This window comes from Camelina sativa, chromosome 19 (genome assembly GCF_030686135.1).
Source record: "Camelina sativa cultivar CO46 ecotype springtype chromosome 19, ASM3068613v1".
NCBI classification, from domain to species: domain Eukaryota; kingdom Viridiplantae; phylum Streptophyta; class Magnoliopsida; order Brassicales; family Brassicaceae; genus Camelina; species Camelina sativa.
In genome coordinates, this window is record NC_141898.1 from 17,964,977 (window position 1) to 17,985,157 (window position 20,181).

General features: G+C 33.7%; 3 protein-coding genes across 3 annotated transcripts; 1 reads left to right on the top strand and 2 right to left on the bottom strand.

Moving 5' to 3' along the window:
* Positions 1-9,689: 9,689 nt before the first annotated feature.
* On the bottom strand, positions 9,690-12,335 carry LOC104766711 (receptor protein kinase-like protein At4g34220). Its single transcript, XM_010490649.3, has 2 exons — positions 10,546-12,335; positions 9,690-10,403 (listed from the first exon to the last, which is right to left on the bottom strand). Exons 1-2 carry the CDS (start codon positions 12,239-12,241, stop codon positions 9,853-9,855), a joined length of 2,247 nt encoding a protein of 748 aa, XP_010488951.2. The 5' UTR covers positions 12,242-12,335; the 3' UTR covers positions 9,690-9,852.
* Positions 12,336-14,527: 2,192 nt separating this feature from the next.
* LOC104766710 (protein TIC 21, chloroplastic) lies at positions 14,528-16,495 on the top strand. The gene is made up of 4 exons (XM_010490648.2): positions 14,528-14,910; positions 15,186-15,443; positions 15,923-16,126; positions 16,238-16,495. Exons 1-4 carry the CDS (start codon positions 14,596-14,598, stop codon positions 16,349-16,351), a joined length of 891 nt encoding a protein of 296 aa, XP_010488950.1. The 5' UTR covers positions 14,528-14,595; the 3' UTR covers positions 16,352-16,495.
* A 28-nt stretch (positions 16,496-16,523) lies between these two features.
* Positions 16,524-18,692, bottom strand: LOC104766709 (reticulon-like protein B10). Its single transcript, XM_010490647.3, has 6 exons — positions 18,472-18,692; positions 18,176-18,356; positions 17,820-17,964; positions 17,655-17,724; positions 17,335-17,507; positions 16,524-16,805 (listed from the first exon to the last, which is right to left on the bottom strand). Exons 1-5 carry the CDS (start codon positions 18,509-18,511, stop codon positions 17,335-17,337), a joined length of 609 nt encoding a protein of 202 aa, XP_010488949.1. The 5' UTR covers positions 18,512-18,692; the 3' UTR covers positions 16,524-16,805.
* Between the last annotated feature and the right edge of the window lie 1,489 nt (positions 18,693-20,181).

Here is a 20,181-nt window from a genome sequence, read left to right on the forward strand (position 1 = left end):
TAATTAGTAGACTTCTTTTGCAGTCAACTAATTAATTTAATTTCAATAATATTACGGTCAATGCTTTTATATTTTGGTCAACCCCAAAAATAGCCACTATAGAAGTCTACTCTTTTATTATCGCTTGAAGACTTTGTCCGGCAGTCATAACTAAAAAGTCAAGAATTTGGTCAACTGCAAAAACACACCTTAGTAGACTGCAAACAAGTATCCGACAGAAATATTATAATGCAGTCTAAACCATATTTTTTTTGTTTTCAAATGAAATGAATGACACTGAAATTTCAGTCTACAGGCTCGAAACTCGATAAATTTTAAATTGCAAAACTGATCACATAGTAGATTTTACATGATATTATGACGGTTGGACTAACAAATAAAGTCTAATTTCGACAAAAAAACACAAGGAAAATCACGAAATCTACTGGAAAATAACCTTACGGTGGTTGTTTCGCAATGTCAAGCACCGAGGACGTCGTCTTTACTCACCACTGAAGAAACCCAACACCAATTTAATCGATCACGACATATAATAGGATGAAAAAACTTTCAAATTATTTTGGATTAAAATGGAGAGGAGATGGAAGACAATGAAATTCTCATAGCATTGGGTGTTATTTAAGCTCACAAATTCGGGTTGTTGAAGCATTAAGAGCTTCAAATTTAGTTGTTCGTGGTTGTTGGAAATTTGATGGTGGTGACACAACCGTAAATAAGAGAAGAAGATGAGGATATGGATGTAATAAATATTTTCGCAAGAAATTCAAATAAATCAGAAATAATGACATTTTTGTGAATACAATGAATGGCCGAGGATTTAATAGGGAGAAAGTGGCAAATGTTGGAGAGAGAAAGAGGGGTCTAACATTGCAACTGACTCAAGTTAGGGGTCCAGTTTTGCAAGCTTGAAGCGTCCCATTAATATACTCATATAACGTATCATCTTATTATATAAAGTTGAGTTTTAAAAGTTAGTCATTAACAAAACTTTGACATGTGTAAAAGTTAATATTTAGTAAGAGAGATTTGAGATTACAACCAAAAAAAAATATATTTTGTTTTAAACAATATAAGTAATGTAAAAAGATAATTATAAAAATATTACAAAAAAATAAAAGTTTTTTTAAAATAATTATAAGGAAAGGTAAATTTTTCAGAAAATATTTCATAAGATTGTTGTAATCTCAAATCCATCCTATTAAATTTTTCATAAAGAAAATATACAGTTAATTATTAATTCTAAATTTTATAAATACTCACTTCTATATAAACATAGATCTTCTCATATTTTTCATCTAGCAAAATAATTTATTCAGAAATATCACTTTCAACTTTGTTCTATTGGTAAAACTTTTTTAATGGAAAGATAATTTTTTTTTTATTACTTTCTCTCTTTCTCTTTAATGGAAAGATAAATATTACTTTCTCTTTTTCAGTTCGGAATAGGTAAGATTAATATGTGGCCCAAAAAAAGATTTATATATGCGTATTCCTTTTCTAATACTATATTTTGAAATTTAATGTAGTTAGATTGTTTTATTTAATTTATCTTTTCACGTTTGAATTATTTGTGATTCATATATTATTCTGCTTATAATTTTATATTATTTTTTATTTATGTCAAATATTTTTTTTTTTAATTTATCTACCTTGATTGGTTGGCCATAGACCTTTTTTTGTGCAAACATAATTGTTACAGTTCATTCAATCCCAAAGAGAGATAAGGAGTAGAAGATCATCAACCTAATGATTTGATAAAATAGGCTAATCATACTTAAGCTTACAACAAACATAGATAGATAGATTGTGTTGTTGATAGATCCATAGGAGTTCTGAGACTGTGACACCCTGGTTTGCGGATATGTTTAAAATAATTGATTTGGTCACTTATATCACCAAAGTGCACTTATCTTTTCGATCAAGGGTCCTGAGAGAACTCCAGAGTTAAGCGTGCTTGAGCTGGAGTAGTTTCAGGATGGGTGACTTTTCGGGAAGTGATTGTCGGAACTGTGAGAGTGAGGACAAAACATAGGGAAAATCATATGGTAATTTGTAGGATCGGTAAGTAAACAAGTACTTAAAGCTTCCCAGACGTAACAAACCGGCCGTCAGATATGGGTGGACCAGGAGTAGATGTGGGGAGTAGATGTGATGTTAGAAAATGATCTTTAGTTTCATTGGTTTTCGGAGCAAACCATTTTTAGATAGCTGAAAGACGTGAACATGTTCTCTCGACACATGAGGAGGACAGAGCCGAGGTTATCTTTTTGGTGGAGGAGGTTGGACGCAAGGTTATCTCCCCAAGGGAGGAAAGTGGAGAAGGTTAGACGCAAGGTTATCTTCCCAAGGGAGGAAGGTGGAGCCAAGGTTCTCTCCATGGTAGAGGAGGTTGGACGCAAAGTTCTTTCCATAAGGAAGGAGGGCAGAGCTGAGGTTCTCTCCATGGTTGGTCATATACTGTTGTGATGATACATTATTGATTAGTATATTATGTAATATATTTTTTACTCGAAATGTTTTTGAGCCAATAATTTTAGTAATTAAAAAAACTATGCAAAAGTGAAAGTAAAAAAGACATATAATAGTTGGTTTAATGTGTTCATACATACATTTTATAGATGGTGATAAAGAATATATTTGTAAGATACAATATATTTAGGTGTAAAAAATACGCTTTTAATGATAACATACATAAAAAATTTGTAAATGGATATAAATCAGTATATTATAACAAAAATAAAACTTATAAGTAACGTAAAATAAATTTTAATATATTTTTGTTAAATTTTAACTTTATTTACAAAACTTAAAACATGCACATCGAACAGGTCCTTATCTAGTATCATATATATAACAACTCATGAAATATCCATATCAACTATTTATCAAAAAAAAAATCTAAATAAACTTTAAACAAAGAATCATACATGTTTTCGAGATCCATTTTATATAAGTATCATATATTATCACTGATTTAAGTTGAATTATATGACTAATTTTAATTAAATTACATATGCCGTTTAGTCTTGATTTTCTTTAAAATGATATATTGTGAATCTGACTAATTTATGTTCTGAATATATTATTAAAAAAGATAAAGATATCTTTCTTACGAATACTTTTTAAATGATAAATATTTTCACTATTTATAATTACTTTTATCTATATATTTTTTTTTCAAAAGGTAATTAACATATATATCATTTATTATGGTTCCAATAACGTAAGTATATAGCTAGATATAGAAACACTATTAAGATACTAGGATATTGACCCGTGCGTCAATGCACGAGAAAGTGAAAACTTGCAATGACTAACATTGTTAATTCATATTTCCAATGAAAACTTTATTGTAATCTTTAACTGTATAACATGAAATTCCGAAATAATGCCTTACTTGAATCAACCATATTAATCAAATAATAATTTTGCTGTAAATACAAAAATTGATTCAATGACAATAAGAGAACAAAATTAACAAGATATATGAGTATAGGTTTGCTGAATCTAGTAAGATCATCTATTCTGAAAGATATTCACATGCATAAAGTAAATTTTAAATCATTATTCTATCAAAATTTACAAAAAGTACAAAAAGTAATAAGAGAAGCATGCTGAGAGAGTCCATAGCTACAACATATGTTTTAAAAATCGTTAGGCGTTAGTCGGACGGTGAGGAATCGCCTAACGCAGAATCAGTCGGAGATTATACGAGAATTAATAGGAGACTAGTTTTAGGGGTTTTTATCGATAAATGATTATAATATACTATATATGTGTATCTGTACAGTCTTTATAGTGTAGTCTAGTGGTTCTAATCTGAAGGTTATATCTCCTTGACCCAAGTTCGATCCCACCAACCTTGTTTTACCCTTTTTTAAATAATTTCTATTTAATGAAATACTAAATGACGAATATGTCTTTGTCTTTAACCTCTGAAAACCGAGATCTCCAACCCTATAATCTGCCGTCATTTTTTTCCCCTCACTTTTCATCATTTCATTTGTTCTTTACTATTGTTTATTGCTTTATATACTAGATCAATCAAATATCTATTGATTTCTATCTTCAAAACTCCAAAAATCAATTTTTCTAAATTTCCAATTTTTGAACCGATTTTACTATAATCCTAGCAGTTCCTTGCCATCTAGCGCCTATTCTTCGTATAATCGGCTACCTTGACCGCGTTTTTGAAAAGAGACTACAACCAATCAAATTGACTAAAAAAATAGATATGTGAAAGTTAGAAATCACAATCAATTACCTAGATGAATACATGGAAGAGATGATCGAAGATTTGGAAGATGGAAAACAACACCAAACAAAAGTTAGATAAATAAATCAATAAATGAAACATTTCAAATTTTAAGGAATATGAGTGGATCAATATCGATTAATAAATTAAAAGAAAATAATACTCAGATTTTCTAAAACTTGGAGATGTGAAACACAATATTCAGAAAAAAAAAAAAAAAAAAAAGCTTTTCAAAACTTTCATTCACCCTATAATAAAGGAACAAACATCACCAAATTACAAACTTCACCTAAACTCAACTCTTGCATTTAATCAAAAGGAATAGTCTGTGTGTTTTACCATCTTTTACAGTCATTACGTCATGTTCCATCATCAAGAGCGAATCTAACTCAACAAGTGAGACCTGAATATATCACAAAATGAGTATACTTGTATTGGTTTTGGTTTCGAAGAAGAGAGATTTCTCACCACCGGATTGAAATCATTTAGTGATTTGCTTCACCAATACTGGAACAAGTGTAACGTCCCGACCGCCGCCTATTAGTAGGCTTCATGTCCACTTCCAGCTCGTGAACCCATCCATATCCAACGGTCGGTTTGCTCCATCCGGAAGGTTTTAAAGGCTTGTTTACCATCCCAACAAATTACCACATGATCTTTCTTTGTATTTTATCCTCACTGGCATAGTTCCGACAATCACTTTTCGGAAGGTCATCCATCGTGAGACTACTTCAGTTTAAGCAAGCTTTAACTCTGGAGTTCTCTTAGAACCCTTGACTGAAAAGATAAGTGCAATTTTGTGTCATAGGTGGTCAAAAACCTTTTCACAAGTCTCTGAAATCGGGATGTCACGACAAAACTTTCTATAACACCCCAATTTAATAATTGGGCCAGTTTTGTTATTAAGTTGTAGTCCATTATGGGCCACGCAAAGATAAGTCACAAATCGACAAAAGGGTTTTGTTTTTGTAGGTGAATGCTCGTGTAAACATATATCGCCGCTTTAATGTTTACAATAAAGGAGAGAATTTGTGAACCCTAGTCATATGCCTCTCTCAGTCTCTCTACGTCGGAGCTCACCGTCATCATTGTCGCTGTCAAGTTGTAGTCACCACTGTGTTGTCCATCCGTCTTGGTGTTGTAGTTGTCGTCTCATGTCGGAGCCATCGTCGAGTCCACCATTGTTGTTGATGGAGCTAACCACTTTGATCTCCTCCGTTGTTGCCATGGTTTCCTCTCCGCCTCTGTACGATGGATGTAGTTCACCACTAATGGTCATTCCCCACCGTAAGATGTTTCTACACATCACCGGTTGATAGCCGCTGCACTGGAGCAGTCGTAGTCCATCGGCGTTGCCATTAAGGATAAGGAAACCCTAGATTTATTTTGTAACTTTCTGAATAAGTTTCTGATTATGTGTTGATGGATTTGTTGCTTTGTTGTTGTGTAATTGTTGAGCCATGAGGACCAAACCATCGTGACCTGAACCGTCTCGTGGAACCGCTGAATAGACCCGTAGAGAAAAGTTGTAGAGAAGTAATGGCCAAGCTTTTGTCTCGTGTTGTTAATGTTGTGTGATGTTAATTATTGAACCAAAGCCTAAACCGAACTAAACCACATTTTTTTTTTCAACCATTGGGCCACAACTGGCCGTCCATTAGCCAAATTCCTACATTATTTGTAGGAAGCGGAACTCGATCCTTTGGTGTGATGATGCTTTCTACAATAAACTTACCTCCTGCCATTGCACTAAGGTCACTTCATGTTAACTGATTTTTTTACTGATTATTTTTATTATTCAATTGAAAATGCTAACCAATATACATATGATTTCATATGATGCTCATATAATTTTTGTAATTAAAATTTTAACTTTAATCCATGAAGAAGTGAATTATGATTTTATGATGAAATTGATAGTTAAATAAGATTACTAAACTAAATTTATAACAATGAAAATTATTTTAGAATAAAAAAAATTTCAAATAGTGAAGTGAGCTTAGTGCAGTGGCAGGAGGTAAGTCCATTTGTAGAAGGCACCATCACACCATGGATCGAGTCCTGCTTTCTACGAATGTAGGAATTTGGCTAATGGGCTGGCCAGTTATGGCCTAATGGTTGACAAAAAAAAAATCAAATATTAATATGTATCATTTAAAAAAATCATTGAAGAATATTAGTAATTTTTTTAATGTTTGATTTTATAATTTCAACACATGTACTTTTGTAATGTATATGTTAAAACATAAGATAATTCACAATAAATTATAATTTATAGGAATGAATTTGATGAGAATGTTTCCATATCTTTATATATTTTTTTATTTTATAAATTTCACTCATTTAAAATTGATTAAGACATGAGGTAAAATTAGTACTTATGAGATAACAACATAACAATTATATCTTAAATAATATTGATTCCGTTTTTTTGCGAATTATATTTTGTTACTTTTTATTTGTATTTTCAATTATTAGTAAGATATAGATTTGATATGATGTATTAATTGTGTTTAATATAAAAAATTTGTTTTATGCATTAAGATGAAATGTGTAATTAAACTTAAATTATGGTTTATTATGATGGTATAGATATTTAAATGGTACTCCCTATCCTATAAGAATTTTTGTGTAAAAGTACAAAGATTAATAAACAATAAATATTATGTCATTTATAAAACTTCATCCAATAGAAAAATATACTGCATAGTTCAAATAGTCATAAATTGTTATATTAATAAATATTGTACATAGAAATTTGAGAAAATATGATAAAATAGAGAAAAAGAAACCTGAAAACTCTTACATAATGGAACTGAGAGAGTATTAAAATGAAATATAAGAGGTTCGTATTCAATATTAAAATGTTACAAGATAAAATCTAAAAATATTTATATTACTACTTAATTATTCTTAATAACTGTTTTAATTTTTTACCCGCATTATAATAACGCAGGCCTTATCTTGTATAGTAGAATTTGTATTTTAATGAGTAAAACTAAAAAGAGGTGGAACGAAACAACGAATGAAGTGAAGAAGTGAAGAGAAGGGAAATGCAAACTTTAAGATAGATTGACTTCAAAATCTCAACAATCCAAAATAAAAGTATAAAGTATAAACATCAAACAAAAAAATGAATTTTAAACCAACTACAAACTTTCAAATGAACTTGGAGACCGTAACATATATAATGAACTCCCATAATTACCTCTACATTGCTTACAATTATATTCCCAAAATATAATAAAATCAAAATATTTCCAAAATATAATATATAAAAACAAATTACCTCTACAATGTGTACACTTATATTCTCAATATTCCAAAAATAAAATATATAATTTTTTTTTCCAAACTACCTCTACAATGTGTAAAATGTTTCTTTCTTGAACAAAAATAATAATAGAAATAGACTATGAAAAATTGTAGGAGTATTTTTTGTATTTTTAACTTACTTAAACTTGATTAGCTAATTTATGATTTCTATACTTTAAGAATAATTGTAACCACAACTTATAAATACTAAATAATCCAAACAATAAAATATTCATATAAGTATTTTAATGTTAAAATATGAGAAAAGATAAAGATATTTGAATAAATAAGACTAATAATTATTAATAGATATTCCAAAAATAATAAAAAGGATTATTATTATTTAATAATGTTAATTATTGAGATGGCGTTATCTTGATTGGTTACTTAAAATTCTATGTGGACAACATTGTTTAAAATGAAAAGAAAAGTACACAGTAATAGACAATTAGTTACTTGATTGGTTACTTAAAATTCTATGTGGATAATTATTTCTATTAATTTATTTTTCTTCTTGAAAAATAAATGAAATTCAAAGACCTAAGTTCTAAAGAAATACAAAGAAAGCAAAACAGCAAAAGTTTTTAAGGAAGAATATTAGACAAACTTGCAACAATGGGATAGTTGTGCTAGTATAAATGAAAACTGTAAATGATTTACGAAAAATAAAACTAAGACGTAAAAATAAAACTTCTAATTAACATTATCTTAAAAAAAAAATTGTGCACAAAATCCAATGAATTTTCCTTTTGTTCCAAAACACATAGGTTAGAACTCAGAACCATTATAATTAGTAAACATTAGTGAATCCAAACATACAAGTACATACCAATGATATGAACAAAATCTGAACAAAGTTGATTCCGTTTAGGCATTTTTGGCGCTATGAGTTGGATCACCATCTTAATTAGCGTCTATTGCTTTCTTTAATGCTACTTAGATATATGATGTAAAAAAAAACTAAGTTCAAGACTTAAGTTCGTAGACTCTCTCTTTCGATAAGATTTAATAAACAATCCATAGATACAATGAAGATTTAAAATTTAGTAAGGCAATAAATCTAATTATTTTTCATTATATAAAAATACCTTCCATTATCATCAAAATATTTAACGGAAATAATGCATCACATGTTAAGGAATTATAAACTCGAATTGGAAAGATTATTCTGATTATTTTAATAGAAAAATAAATAAAACTAAACAAAACATAAAACAATCGATTTATAAGAAATCAATTCTTTCTACTCGTTGATATTATAAATAATATTGTTGTAAAAAATATAAATACAGAAATTCGTTTTTTTAATTATAAATTCATCATTAATATGAAGATTTTAAAATAAAGTAATTCCTAAACCATGTGGTGTATTGGTTTTAATATCTTAAATGATTTGAGTTTTGATGAGTTTTTGTATGATTTTGATGATTTTAGTGAAGTTGATAAGATTTATTGAAAGGTTCTAACAAATCTCACATAAATCCATGAGATTCGGATTTCTGTATTTTTAACAAAAAATTTCAAATATTTAAGAATCCTTTAAAATCATTAAAATTCAAATATCCAAAACGTTTTCAGTGGATTTTAAATCAGTTTTTCATATCATTAGTTTAATAATATTAGATTTTAAAAAAATTCATGATTGAATAATATATGATGTTTTTTATTTTATTTTTATAGATTCCCTTAAAATTTGAAGTTAAATACCCCATATAACAAAAATAGAAATTTGTATTGTTATTGTAAAGATTCCGAATAATCATGCATTGAGTATATTGACCCCTATTATATTTTGGTTGGAAAGCCTATGCAAAATATAGATTGTTTAATTATAGTCCGAACAAATTTGGTTAATAAAAGCAACATATGAGGATCTTTACGATAACAATAAAAGTAAAAAGAGTTGTTTTTTTTTAACAGCTTCCTTTTATTAAGAAAAAGAGGAGTGGTCATTATGGAGGATGTTTACAATGCAAGAGAGGGGACATAAAAATAAGATACTAAGTTTGTAGTATCAACAAGGTTATTTAGCCAAAACGATCAGCAGCTTTGTTTGTTGTATTTTTTCATGAATAACTTACTAAAAAAAACTAATTACATGAGGTTTGTGAGCTTCTCATGAGACAATATTTGCACTTATGATTTCACTTATACATGATACTTTATCCAAAAACAAATTAAAAAGAAAAAAGAAAGTAAACAACAATTTAAAAGATGAAAAGTGATCCATTTGATTGCAACAAAAATTATGCAATCTTTCTAAATTTTAATAAAGTAAACAATTAAACAAACATTTTTTCTAGCACTTGCACCACATCCTTCATAGACGGTCGCTTTTGAGGCAAGGAAGAGACACAACCATAGCCTAACTTAAAGCAAGCGACCGCCTCATCTTCGCGGCGAGCCACCTCAACGGTAATTGTCCCATCAACCAACCTCAAAAACCAAGTTTTCTCATCGGTCTCATAATCACGAACAAGATCACGATCAACCGCAAAAACTTTGCCTGTGAGAAGCTCCAACAGTATCACACCAAAGGAATAAACATCCCATTTAGGATTTGGTTTCTGGCTAGCCGACCACTCTGGTGGATGATGTTGTGAGGTAGACATTGGTCCAGACGTGAATGAATGAGCCGGAGTCATAAGACGATCAAGTCCCATATCAGTAATTACAGGCTCAAACTCGGAATCTAAGAGAATATTATTGGGCTTGATGTTGCCGTGCACATGCTTCTTGTCGTGTATATAAGCAATTCCTCTAGCTATGCCCCTTGCTATCTTGAGCCGTGCCTCAAACGAGAGAGGGTTCTGTGAAGACAAGCCTGATTTAGCTGTTTTCGAATCAAACAAAAATAAATGTCAAAACCAAAATCTTGAGTTTCGAACTTGGTTGTTACTGAAATACGCATATTAAGCGTATGGTAGCATCATGTAGTATAACGTACGCCGGTTATGAGTAAATTGAAAACTTACCGGAGATGGAGGAGAGAGGTAGAGTCCCATTTGGGACATAGTCGGAGATGAGAAGCTTCTCTTCGTTACCCCAGACGAAACCACGAACCCTAACGAGATTTGGGTGACGAAGTTTAGCGATACAGTGAACCTCCTTTTCGAATTCTTTAAACTTCGTCACCGTACAACACTCCGCTCCGATCCGCCGCACCGCAAAAGCTGAGCCGTTCTCTAACACGGCTTTGTACACGATCCCGCCGCTTCTGCTTGTACCAAGTACGTAAGCTGATGCCTTTAGTAAAGTATCTAGCTTTAGCTGAGTCTCTCCATCGACCGTCACTAGTTTTGTTTCAGTGTTGCCTTTTGCTCGCCCACCACTTGTTCGATTAAATGCCTCAATGGGTTTCTTGTCTTGCAGCTGGTTCTCTACGTCGCTCTCGGATGATGCAGACGTTGTCTTGTCGTACCCACGAACTATCCATGAGCCACATCCAGTTTTTGTAGCTGGAGATTTCGTGATCTCTGAGGCGGCGACGATGGTGTTTTGTTTCGATTTCTTGACTGGTAATGTATCGTTTTTCTCCAGACATTTTTGTAAGACGCTGAAAGTGCTGTATTCTTTGGAGCTTCTTCGTTTCTTGAGCTGGTATATGTAGAGGATGAACATAGCTATGATAGCTAGACCAGCTATATCTGCAAGTGTAATGCCGACGATTGTGCTTGGTTTTAGTTTGCTTTCGGGTGTTTGATTTGTTGATTCTACCGATGGAGTTGTTGGTGTTGGAGTTCTGGGCATTACTGCTATTGCTGGTGAAGTAGTTTCAGAGATATTTTGTGGGTCTGATAGAGTAGAAGGGATTGAACAAGGAGTCTTTAATGGTTGCCCACACAAGCCTGTATTACCAGAGAAGGACTCAGTCTTTTGGTTAAGCAATGTTGGTGTACCAGGGATTGGTCCTGTTAGATTGTTGAAGGAGAGATCGAGGATGGTGCTTGCTGGAAATTTCACGGTGAAAGCTGGAGAAATCACGCCGGAGATTTGATTGTGTGATAGGTTGAGGTAATGTAAACTCGTTCCCTCGAAATCTGGAGGAAGAGATCCTTCTAGAAGATTTGAGGAGATGTCTAGAACCTGTACTGCTTCAAACCCACTTGGAATATTGCCTGAAAAGGAGTTCTTTGCCAAGGAAATGACTGTAAGATTCTTGAGAAGTGGGAGATTGGAAGGGATTTTGCCGGTGAAGGCGTTAGCAGAGAGATTCAAGAGCTGGAGACTAGCCACTTTGCTGATAAGATTAGGCACTTCACCAGAAACCTTGTTGTTCCCAAGAGACAGAACACGAAGCTCAGTGGCGTTAGACACTGAATCCGGCAGTGACCCATGGAAGAAATTGTTGGAGAGGTCCAATATCCTTAGATGTAGTATCGAAAACAAGTCGGGAGAGACAGAACCTAGGAGCTGTTTATTGGGAAGAACCAAGCTTGTCACTCTAAGCAAACCTGGGGTTTTGGGACTCACAAGCTCTGTACAGGCAACACCGGTCCAAGAGCATGGTGTTTCATCGTCGTAGTTCCAGTTGCGTAGAACTGAGAGAGGGTCATTGAGGATGGAATATTTGAAAGAGAGTAAAGCAACACCATCAGTGTTAAGAGCTTGGAGTAGTGAAGGGAGAAGAAGAAGAAGATGGAAGAGGAGGTTGCTTCTGATGGAAGTCATGGTTTGAGTTCTTAGGTTTTCTCTTTTCTGTGAGTAATGCTTATGAGTTCTTATGATAGAGAGACAGAGAGATAGAGAGAGAGAGAGGGTGAACCACTGCAAGTAATGATTGTTCTGTTCACCAAATTTATAAGATATTGGAGCAAAGCAAAACTATGAGGTTCTGCTTTAGAGAGGGTGAGGTTGTATAAGAGATAAAAAGAGGGGTTGGTCATTTATTTATTTTTAATTTTTGTCAACAGGTTATTCTTTTATTCTTTTTGTCGTAGATATTTCTCATTTAGTTCTTTGTCTTTTTTCGAAGTTCGTAAAAATGTCCGCAAAATTTTGTATAATAATCTTTATTTTTTGTTTCTTCTTAGCAGAAAAAAGAATATAGATTCGAAAATTTGAATTTAAAACTTGCGTACATTACGATTGTTTCTCCTTCGTGACACTGTTATTTTAAAGTTGAAATAAAACAAGAAAATATTATTTGGATAATTTGCATAAATTCACTATTAATAAACTATTCTATTGTAGTTGTCAAAAAAAAAAAAAAACTATTCTATTCTATTGTAGTTGAAAAGCCTTTAAAAAAAAAACGAACACCTTTGACCTAAACTATTAAAAGTTTGTTATTATTTATATGTTTTTGTACAACTGAATGTATCTAATCCAAAATTGTAGTAAGTGAAACAAAGCCACTTAACGTTACCTTTAGAAATGAAAAATTTTCAATCATTTTTACATTTTTGTTTAGTGTTTTGGGTTTAGAGTTTAAAATTTATTATATAGAGTTTAGTTTTGAAAGTTTAAAGTTTAGTTTTAGTTTTTGTGGTAGTTTAGAAAAAATAACATATTTTAACAATGACATTAAAAAAAAACTAGTGATATATTACAAAATTTCTTATTTTTATTTAAGTGGTTTTTTGAATATTGTTGTTTTACAAAAGGGATGGGTAGAGAAAATTAACAATGAGCTGAAATGGACATTCCATACTCACATCACATTCAACACCATATTAAACATGATTAGTATCTACAACCGGTGAGGTACATCAACATAACTTCAATCGAAATCTTCCAAAACCTTGATCTAAATCGAAGATATTTTCTCCCATTTTTTTTTTCTACTCCCCCACTAACAAGGTTTTCATAATGGTGTGACACATATCAAGAAATCCCAGAAGTAGGTTCATGGTGAATTTTCAGCAAATAAATAATAAATTTTCAGCAAACAAAAAGCCATTAGTATGTAAAACAAATCTGATTTTTAAGGATATTTAGATTTTGCATGTTTGATTTTTAAGATATTTTGAACTTATTCCAATTTTACCACATTTTCAAATTTATCTAGTGTGATGTTTTTTTTTTGATGTATCCTAATAAATTTGAAGATTCAGTTAGACTTACATGTTTTCACTGGATTGTTTATTAGATATTAAAGTAAAAGAAAATAGGACATGCCGAGAAGAAGTATATATTTGATATAGTTCTTTATGTTAGATAAATATTCTTTTTAATGTTTACATGAGTGGCAAAAGATAATGTGATAAAAAATAAGATTTGCAAGAAATATATACTTTCTTTATTAGTTTTGTTTTCTGCACTAATTTTGATATCAATCGTTGCAAAGGGAAATTGTCATATCAAATCAAGAAAAAACTAAAAGATTTTTATGGTCAGATAACTTATGCTTGTTTTTGCATGGTATGATGCAAAATCAATTTTCCATGTAAATATTGATAGATAGTTTAGCTCTATGGTCATGTGTTTGGCTATATTTTGTATAGGTGAAAATCATTTTTTCAGATAAAATTATTACAAGAAAATAAAAGTAATGAAAAAGTGTTAGAGACTATGATAATTTGGTAGAGAAAACTTGCAAAAACAGATAATCAAATAGAAAATTTAAAATTTATCATTTAAAAGAAAAACTTTGATTATTCAAATTTCTTAACCTTCACCACTAGAAAACTTGCAAAAACAGATAAACTTGCACACACCTTAAAAATAATCGGAAAAAGTTAATTATTTATAATTTTGTTTAGTATTTTGGGTTTGCGGTCATAGATTTATTATATAAGATTTATATATCAGTGATATTTGTAGGGAAAAAAAACTAGTGATGATATTTTGAGACAAAAATATATTTTAATAGTATTTTTGAGGATTGAGTTTTTTATTTTACAAATGATAAAAAAGAAATACGAAAATAAAATACTGTTGGACCGCTAATAAAGAAGAAAAGAAAAAGAAAAAAATATTCTCTAAAAGGCCGTTAGGTAGCAAAAAGCCCATTGCAGCTATTAAGATAGAACGAAGCCTAAAAAGCAACCAATTCACAACTTTTACTCTCAACTAAAAAAAATATGCAGTCACTACTCTTGCCGCCGGTGAGTTCCTCCGGCGTCTCCGCCGTCACTCTACGGCCAGGTTTTCAGAACTTGTGCCACAACCAACGCCTCTCTACTCGCTCCCTACCATTTTTCAATCCACTTCTCTTGGCTCCGAAGAGGAAAGCCACCGTCTCTTCACACGAGTCGCCACCGTCTCTGTCCGTCTACGGTTTCCAAATCGGAGGATCTAAACCTAGTTTCGCACCATCCACGGTGGCATTTTCCTCTCCGACTTCTCCTTCTTCCGTTTCCGGTGATAATGAGGTCGACAAGGCAAAGCTCGCTCAGGTTTCTCTCCTTTTCTTTAGCTTTTTCCAGCTCGAATCTTAGTTTCTCGTCTTGCTTTTTGACTAAGTTAGCTAGATCGAGTGGTGGAATGAGAGTCTGACGATCATGTCTGGGAAAATCGAAAATGAAAACTCGTAATTCACAGCTTCCACCTGAATCAGCTTTTGTTTTTAGGAAGTAGATAACAATTTGGATTTGAGTTTTTCAGAATTGTAATGTAAAAACTGTATTGGGGTGAAAGAGAGTTTTATATGAGTATGAGTGGTTTTTCACAGGTAGCAAAGAGGTTGGAGAAGACGTCAAGGTACTTCAAGAGGCTAGGGAGTATTGGTTTCTGGGGGCAGCTTGTGTCAACCGTTGTGGCGGCTGTGATTCTATCCTTCTCCATTGTTGTTACAGGGAAACCTACTTCACCTGCTACCTTTTATGCTACTGCAAGTGGGATTGCTGCCTCGTTTGTCTCGGTGTTCTGGTCTTTTGGGTATATCCGGCTTTCAGAGAGGCTTCGTCGAACTGCCATTGACCCTGCCAAGGTAACAATGTCTCCCTCTTTATAGTAGTTCAATTCGACTCACTGAAGGTTGATGCTCTCTGGAAATAATGCTTTTAAAGGTTTATGTACTGCTAATGACTACACTAACGTGAAAAAGATTGAATTACCTAAGTAGAACCAGTAAGGATCCTACGATGTGTCTTTAGTCGAAGTACTCAGTTCTCTTGGTCTGAGTGTCGTTGTGTGGAAGCCATTGCCCATACAATAGCACTTGTAGGTTCTTATATGTGTAAACTGTGTTAACTTTGTTTCTCAAAACCAGTCTGTGAACCTTATATTTAGTGGTAGCTGTTGAACCTTTGATCATGTTTAAGTTCTTAAGCTGGTTGTATGATCAAGTCAAGCTGCAAAAGGTCTCCCAATTGCTGCTACTGCTTCTTGGGTCCCGTTTTCTCAGTTTTGTAGTTGGGTGTATGAAAGCGAGAAATCCAACTTTTAATAAAGGCTGTATTGTTTCAGGCTCCACCTCGTGCTGATGTTGTGAAAGGTTTGAGGAGCGGGATTATGGTAAATCTTTTGGGAATGGGGGCAGCACTTCTCGGGATGCAAGCAACGGTTGGATTTTTAGTTGCAAAGGCTTTAACAACCTCAGCTAACCCTTTCTACCAGGGAGTCTCCCAGGGTTACAGCCCCGTTCTTGCTCTTGATGTCTTCCTAGTTCAGGTGAACAAAAGCTTTTAATATATTGCTGTTTTCTTATAAAGCTTTTACTTAAATATTTGCAGAAATGATTTGTGCAAGTTTCACTGTTTGACTTGAGAGCCGCTTTTGCAGGCATCGGCGAACACCTTACTCTCTCATTTCCTAGGCCTTGTTTGCTCGTTGGAGCTGTTGCGGTCTGTGACAGTGCCCAATTCGGAATCTGTCTTGGCTCCTAAAGTTGCTTGAGTTTCTGCCTTTTGTGGCCTCACTTCTTGTAATCATAAAAACGTTAAAATCTGTGGCTTGTTTCCTCTTAAACTTCAGAACGAAACCATTGGTAACATTCCTGAGTTACAACTGTGATTTATCGGATAAATTATCACTTACGTAGACAGGTCGTATAACTGCAACACATAACTAATAAAATCACAATTCCACATTATATAACCAATAGTTTGCCAAAAAAAACTGTCCCATATTCCAATTAGAACCAACCACGTTTTGTTCCTGAAGTTACACATAGACATGGACTTCTTCATCCATATTGTCTCTATCAACTAAAGGTTGATTCGAGTGTGAAAACCACAATCAAACTCTCAAGTCTCATCTGGTATACTCATCATAGCTTGTTACGTTGCTCTGTTGCACCTCAGTTTTACATCCCCAACTCAGTCGTATTATGTCTTGTTTATTTCACTGCCTGCAACAAAAAGAGTGGAAACATATTAGACGTTAAAAAATATCCACCTGTCAGCACACATATCATGCAAAATATTTATACCATTGATGTCTATCTAATCTACTTAACATTCATGCATATATCACTCTTGTGTCGTAAATATACACTATTTGGCTGATAGAATGGTAAGCGGTGAACTCCTCTAACTGAATTCACCAAAGAAAAACTTGTTTAATGAGGGCTCTAAACTCTCGACCAATGCCAAAATCAAGAATGCGCCCCCAAACGTATCCTCTCACTCTCTTTTAAACCTTCAGCTCTCAACTTCCCTATGTAGGCTCTGTTTTTAAGCTGACTGACTGAGCTTCTACAGTCTAAACTTTCAATCTCTTTCCTGGAAAACTGTCTATATTGCAAATTACACCTAGCCCCCAGGCTAATTACAATCGTCATGTGCTAGGCATAACAAAGGAACATAGCTGTGACGAAATTGAAAAATATATCAAAGGGCTAGCAGATAAATGCTTAAACAAGGGTCAGTAAGCTTTGCCTATTGCATCTTCTTTATCTTATTTGAAGGCTTAGCAGTAATCTTCTGTAGTAATCTTTCGTCGATCTTCCTGTACTGCGTTTGAATGATTCGATGTGTTAAAGATAGCTTATCATCAATGTGATCCTGGTACCTCTCGTACACAATGGGGATCAACAGACTGAGAACAACACCTATCCAAATTAAATCACACAGAGAAAGTAAATTAGGTGAGTTGAGCAGTCTTGATTGCAAAAACATAAACCCTTTCTCTTCTAGAGATACTTAGCTATATAGGTCATAATCAATAATGAAGGACAAAGGAAAACAAATCTACTCACCGAGATAGAGAATTGTGAGGAAGTTTAAGAAACTGCCAACAAATGATACTGTCCACAACACAACACTGACCTGCCAATAGCAATATCACTGTTTCAATTTCCTAAGCTACACTCTAAGAATCAAGAAACGAAAGAACAAAATCACTTGGAAAACAGTTTACTGACCCGAAAGAGTTGCTTTGCGTTTCTTCCCACGTAAATCTCACGAGCAACAGCGAGCACGGTATTATTAATCCACACTCGTAGACCATCAGCCACCATAAACACAAATGCCTCAGAGATTTCAAGATTAGGTAGTTGTGGCATAGGTCTACTCAAACAAAGCAAAGAGAGCAATTCAGATTTAGCACAACTAATGCATAACTTTTCTACCTACTTGTCCTGTAACCATATCTTTATCTACAACATGATGTCAAAATGTGAAATTCTCCACTCTATATCCCACAAAAACAAGCTAATTCTACATACTTAGCCAAAAAACATAGCTTAGAGTAGATGAAGCGAATGTGAGATTCTGCTACCTGTTGAAGAGAATAGCAGATTTGGCCCAGAGGAAGAGTATAACGACGAGGAGCAGCTGAGTATTAACAACAAAGGGGAAAAAGCTGTATCCACATTTCTGGAAAAGGAACCATAAAAGCGTCGTTGATCCGAGTAGGAGATACCCTCCGCGTCGGTTCTTCCGCATGATCAAATCCGCAACTGCATCCATCAGTTGAGACAAAATTTTCAAAAATCGAAATGGAATCGGTGCGATTTCAAGGGGAGATCTACATGTTAATGGAGTCGATAAAGAATGAAAACAGTGGAGAGAAACCTGAGCCAAAGCGAATAGATTGATGAACAGATTCTTCCATTGGAGCGATCTCTCTCTCTCTCTCTCTCTCTCTTTCTCTCTTTCTCTCTTTCTCACCAATCCCAAAACTGTCTCCTCGAGTCTCTTCCTTCTTCGCACATCGTTTTATTAATTTTAAGTCATTCTTAATTAACGATTAAGGTGAAATCTAATTGTCCCTTAAAAGTAAGGTAAAAAGTGATGTTTCTTTTAAACCATTCTCAACTATGATTATATATACTTACCTTTTTGCCTTTATTTTTTTCATTCAGCTTCAGTCTCCATTTCTTATTGTGGAAATATCCATTTATTTTCTTGTATATAGTGATAGACAATCCGACTAATGGTTCGATTTCGATTCTAGATTTTTCTGTTTATTTTTTATTTTTTATATACAATTGTAATCATATATAATCATTTGTAATGCGGTTTGGCATTATAGTTACTGTAGGTTTTAAATTAAACCCACTCGTATATTTAGATGAAATTAGTACGTTACAAATGATTACTTAAATCAGTTTTTGTTTCGAAAAGATATTACTCAAACTTTATGCGGTATACCGAATATAAGTTTTATTATTATATATATTTCATATTGTATTTGTTTAATAATATTGGATGTTTTGCAAATAAAAGAATTGTTACTAAGTAAATGTGAGTTTCTTTCTATTCATTATAAATTACAAATATATACAACTATAGGAGAATGCTCTCTAAGTCTTAGCGATACATACATGGTAAGTGAATATTATATATTCCCTTATCTATCACTTCCCCGTAGTCGTAGCATCGTTCGGAAGAATGCTTAGACTGGAACGAAACTCGTTGAACAATGGAGTGGGAAGCCCCTTTGTGAAGATATCCGCGTATTGGTGTGACGAGGGGACGTGAAGGACACGGACTGTTCCGAGGGCGACACGTTCACGAACGAAGTGAATGTCGATCTCGACATGTTTTGTGCGTTGATGTTGAACAGGGTTTGTGGAGAGGTAGACGGCGCTGATATTGTCACAGTAGACAATAATTGCTTTCATGAGAGGACAATGTAATTCTAGGAGGAGGTTGTGAAGCCATGTTGTTTCAGCGACGACGTTGGCCACGCCGCGATACTCAGCTTCGGCGCTTGAGCGGGAGACAATGTGTTGACGTTTGAAGGACCAAGAGATTAAGTTGTCACCGTGGAAATTGCAGTAGCCGGAAGTTGAACGACGAGTAGAGGGACAGCCAGCCCAGTCGGCGTCCGTGTAAGCGATGAGGCCTGTAGGTTGTGTCGGGTAGAGTTGGAGGCCGTGATCAAGAGTACCCTTGAGGTAGCCCAGGATTCGTTTGAGTGCTTTGAGATGAGATTCGCGGGGATCATGCATGTATAGACAGATTTGCTTGACGGCGAAAGAGATAGCAGGGCGTGTAAAAGTTAAGTACTGGAGGGCGTCAGCGAGACTTCGATACAGTGTAGGGTCGGAGATAGGTGGGCTATCGTCGGCGGCAAAGCAAGCACGAGGGTCTGCCGGCGTGGTGCAGGAATTGCATTTAGACATGTTGGCGCGGTGTAGGATGTCCGTAGCGTAGTTCTGTTGTGAGAGGAAGAAGCCAGAGGTATTGCATTTGATGGCGATACCGAGGAAGTAGTGAAGCTAACCGGAGTCCTTCATCTCGAACTCGCTGTGAAAGGAGGCGATGATGGCGGTAAGT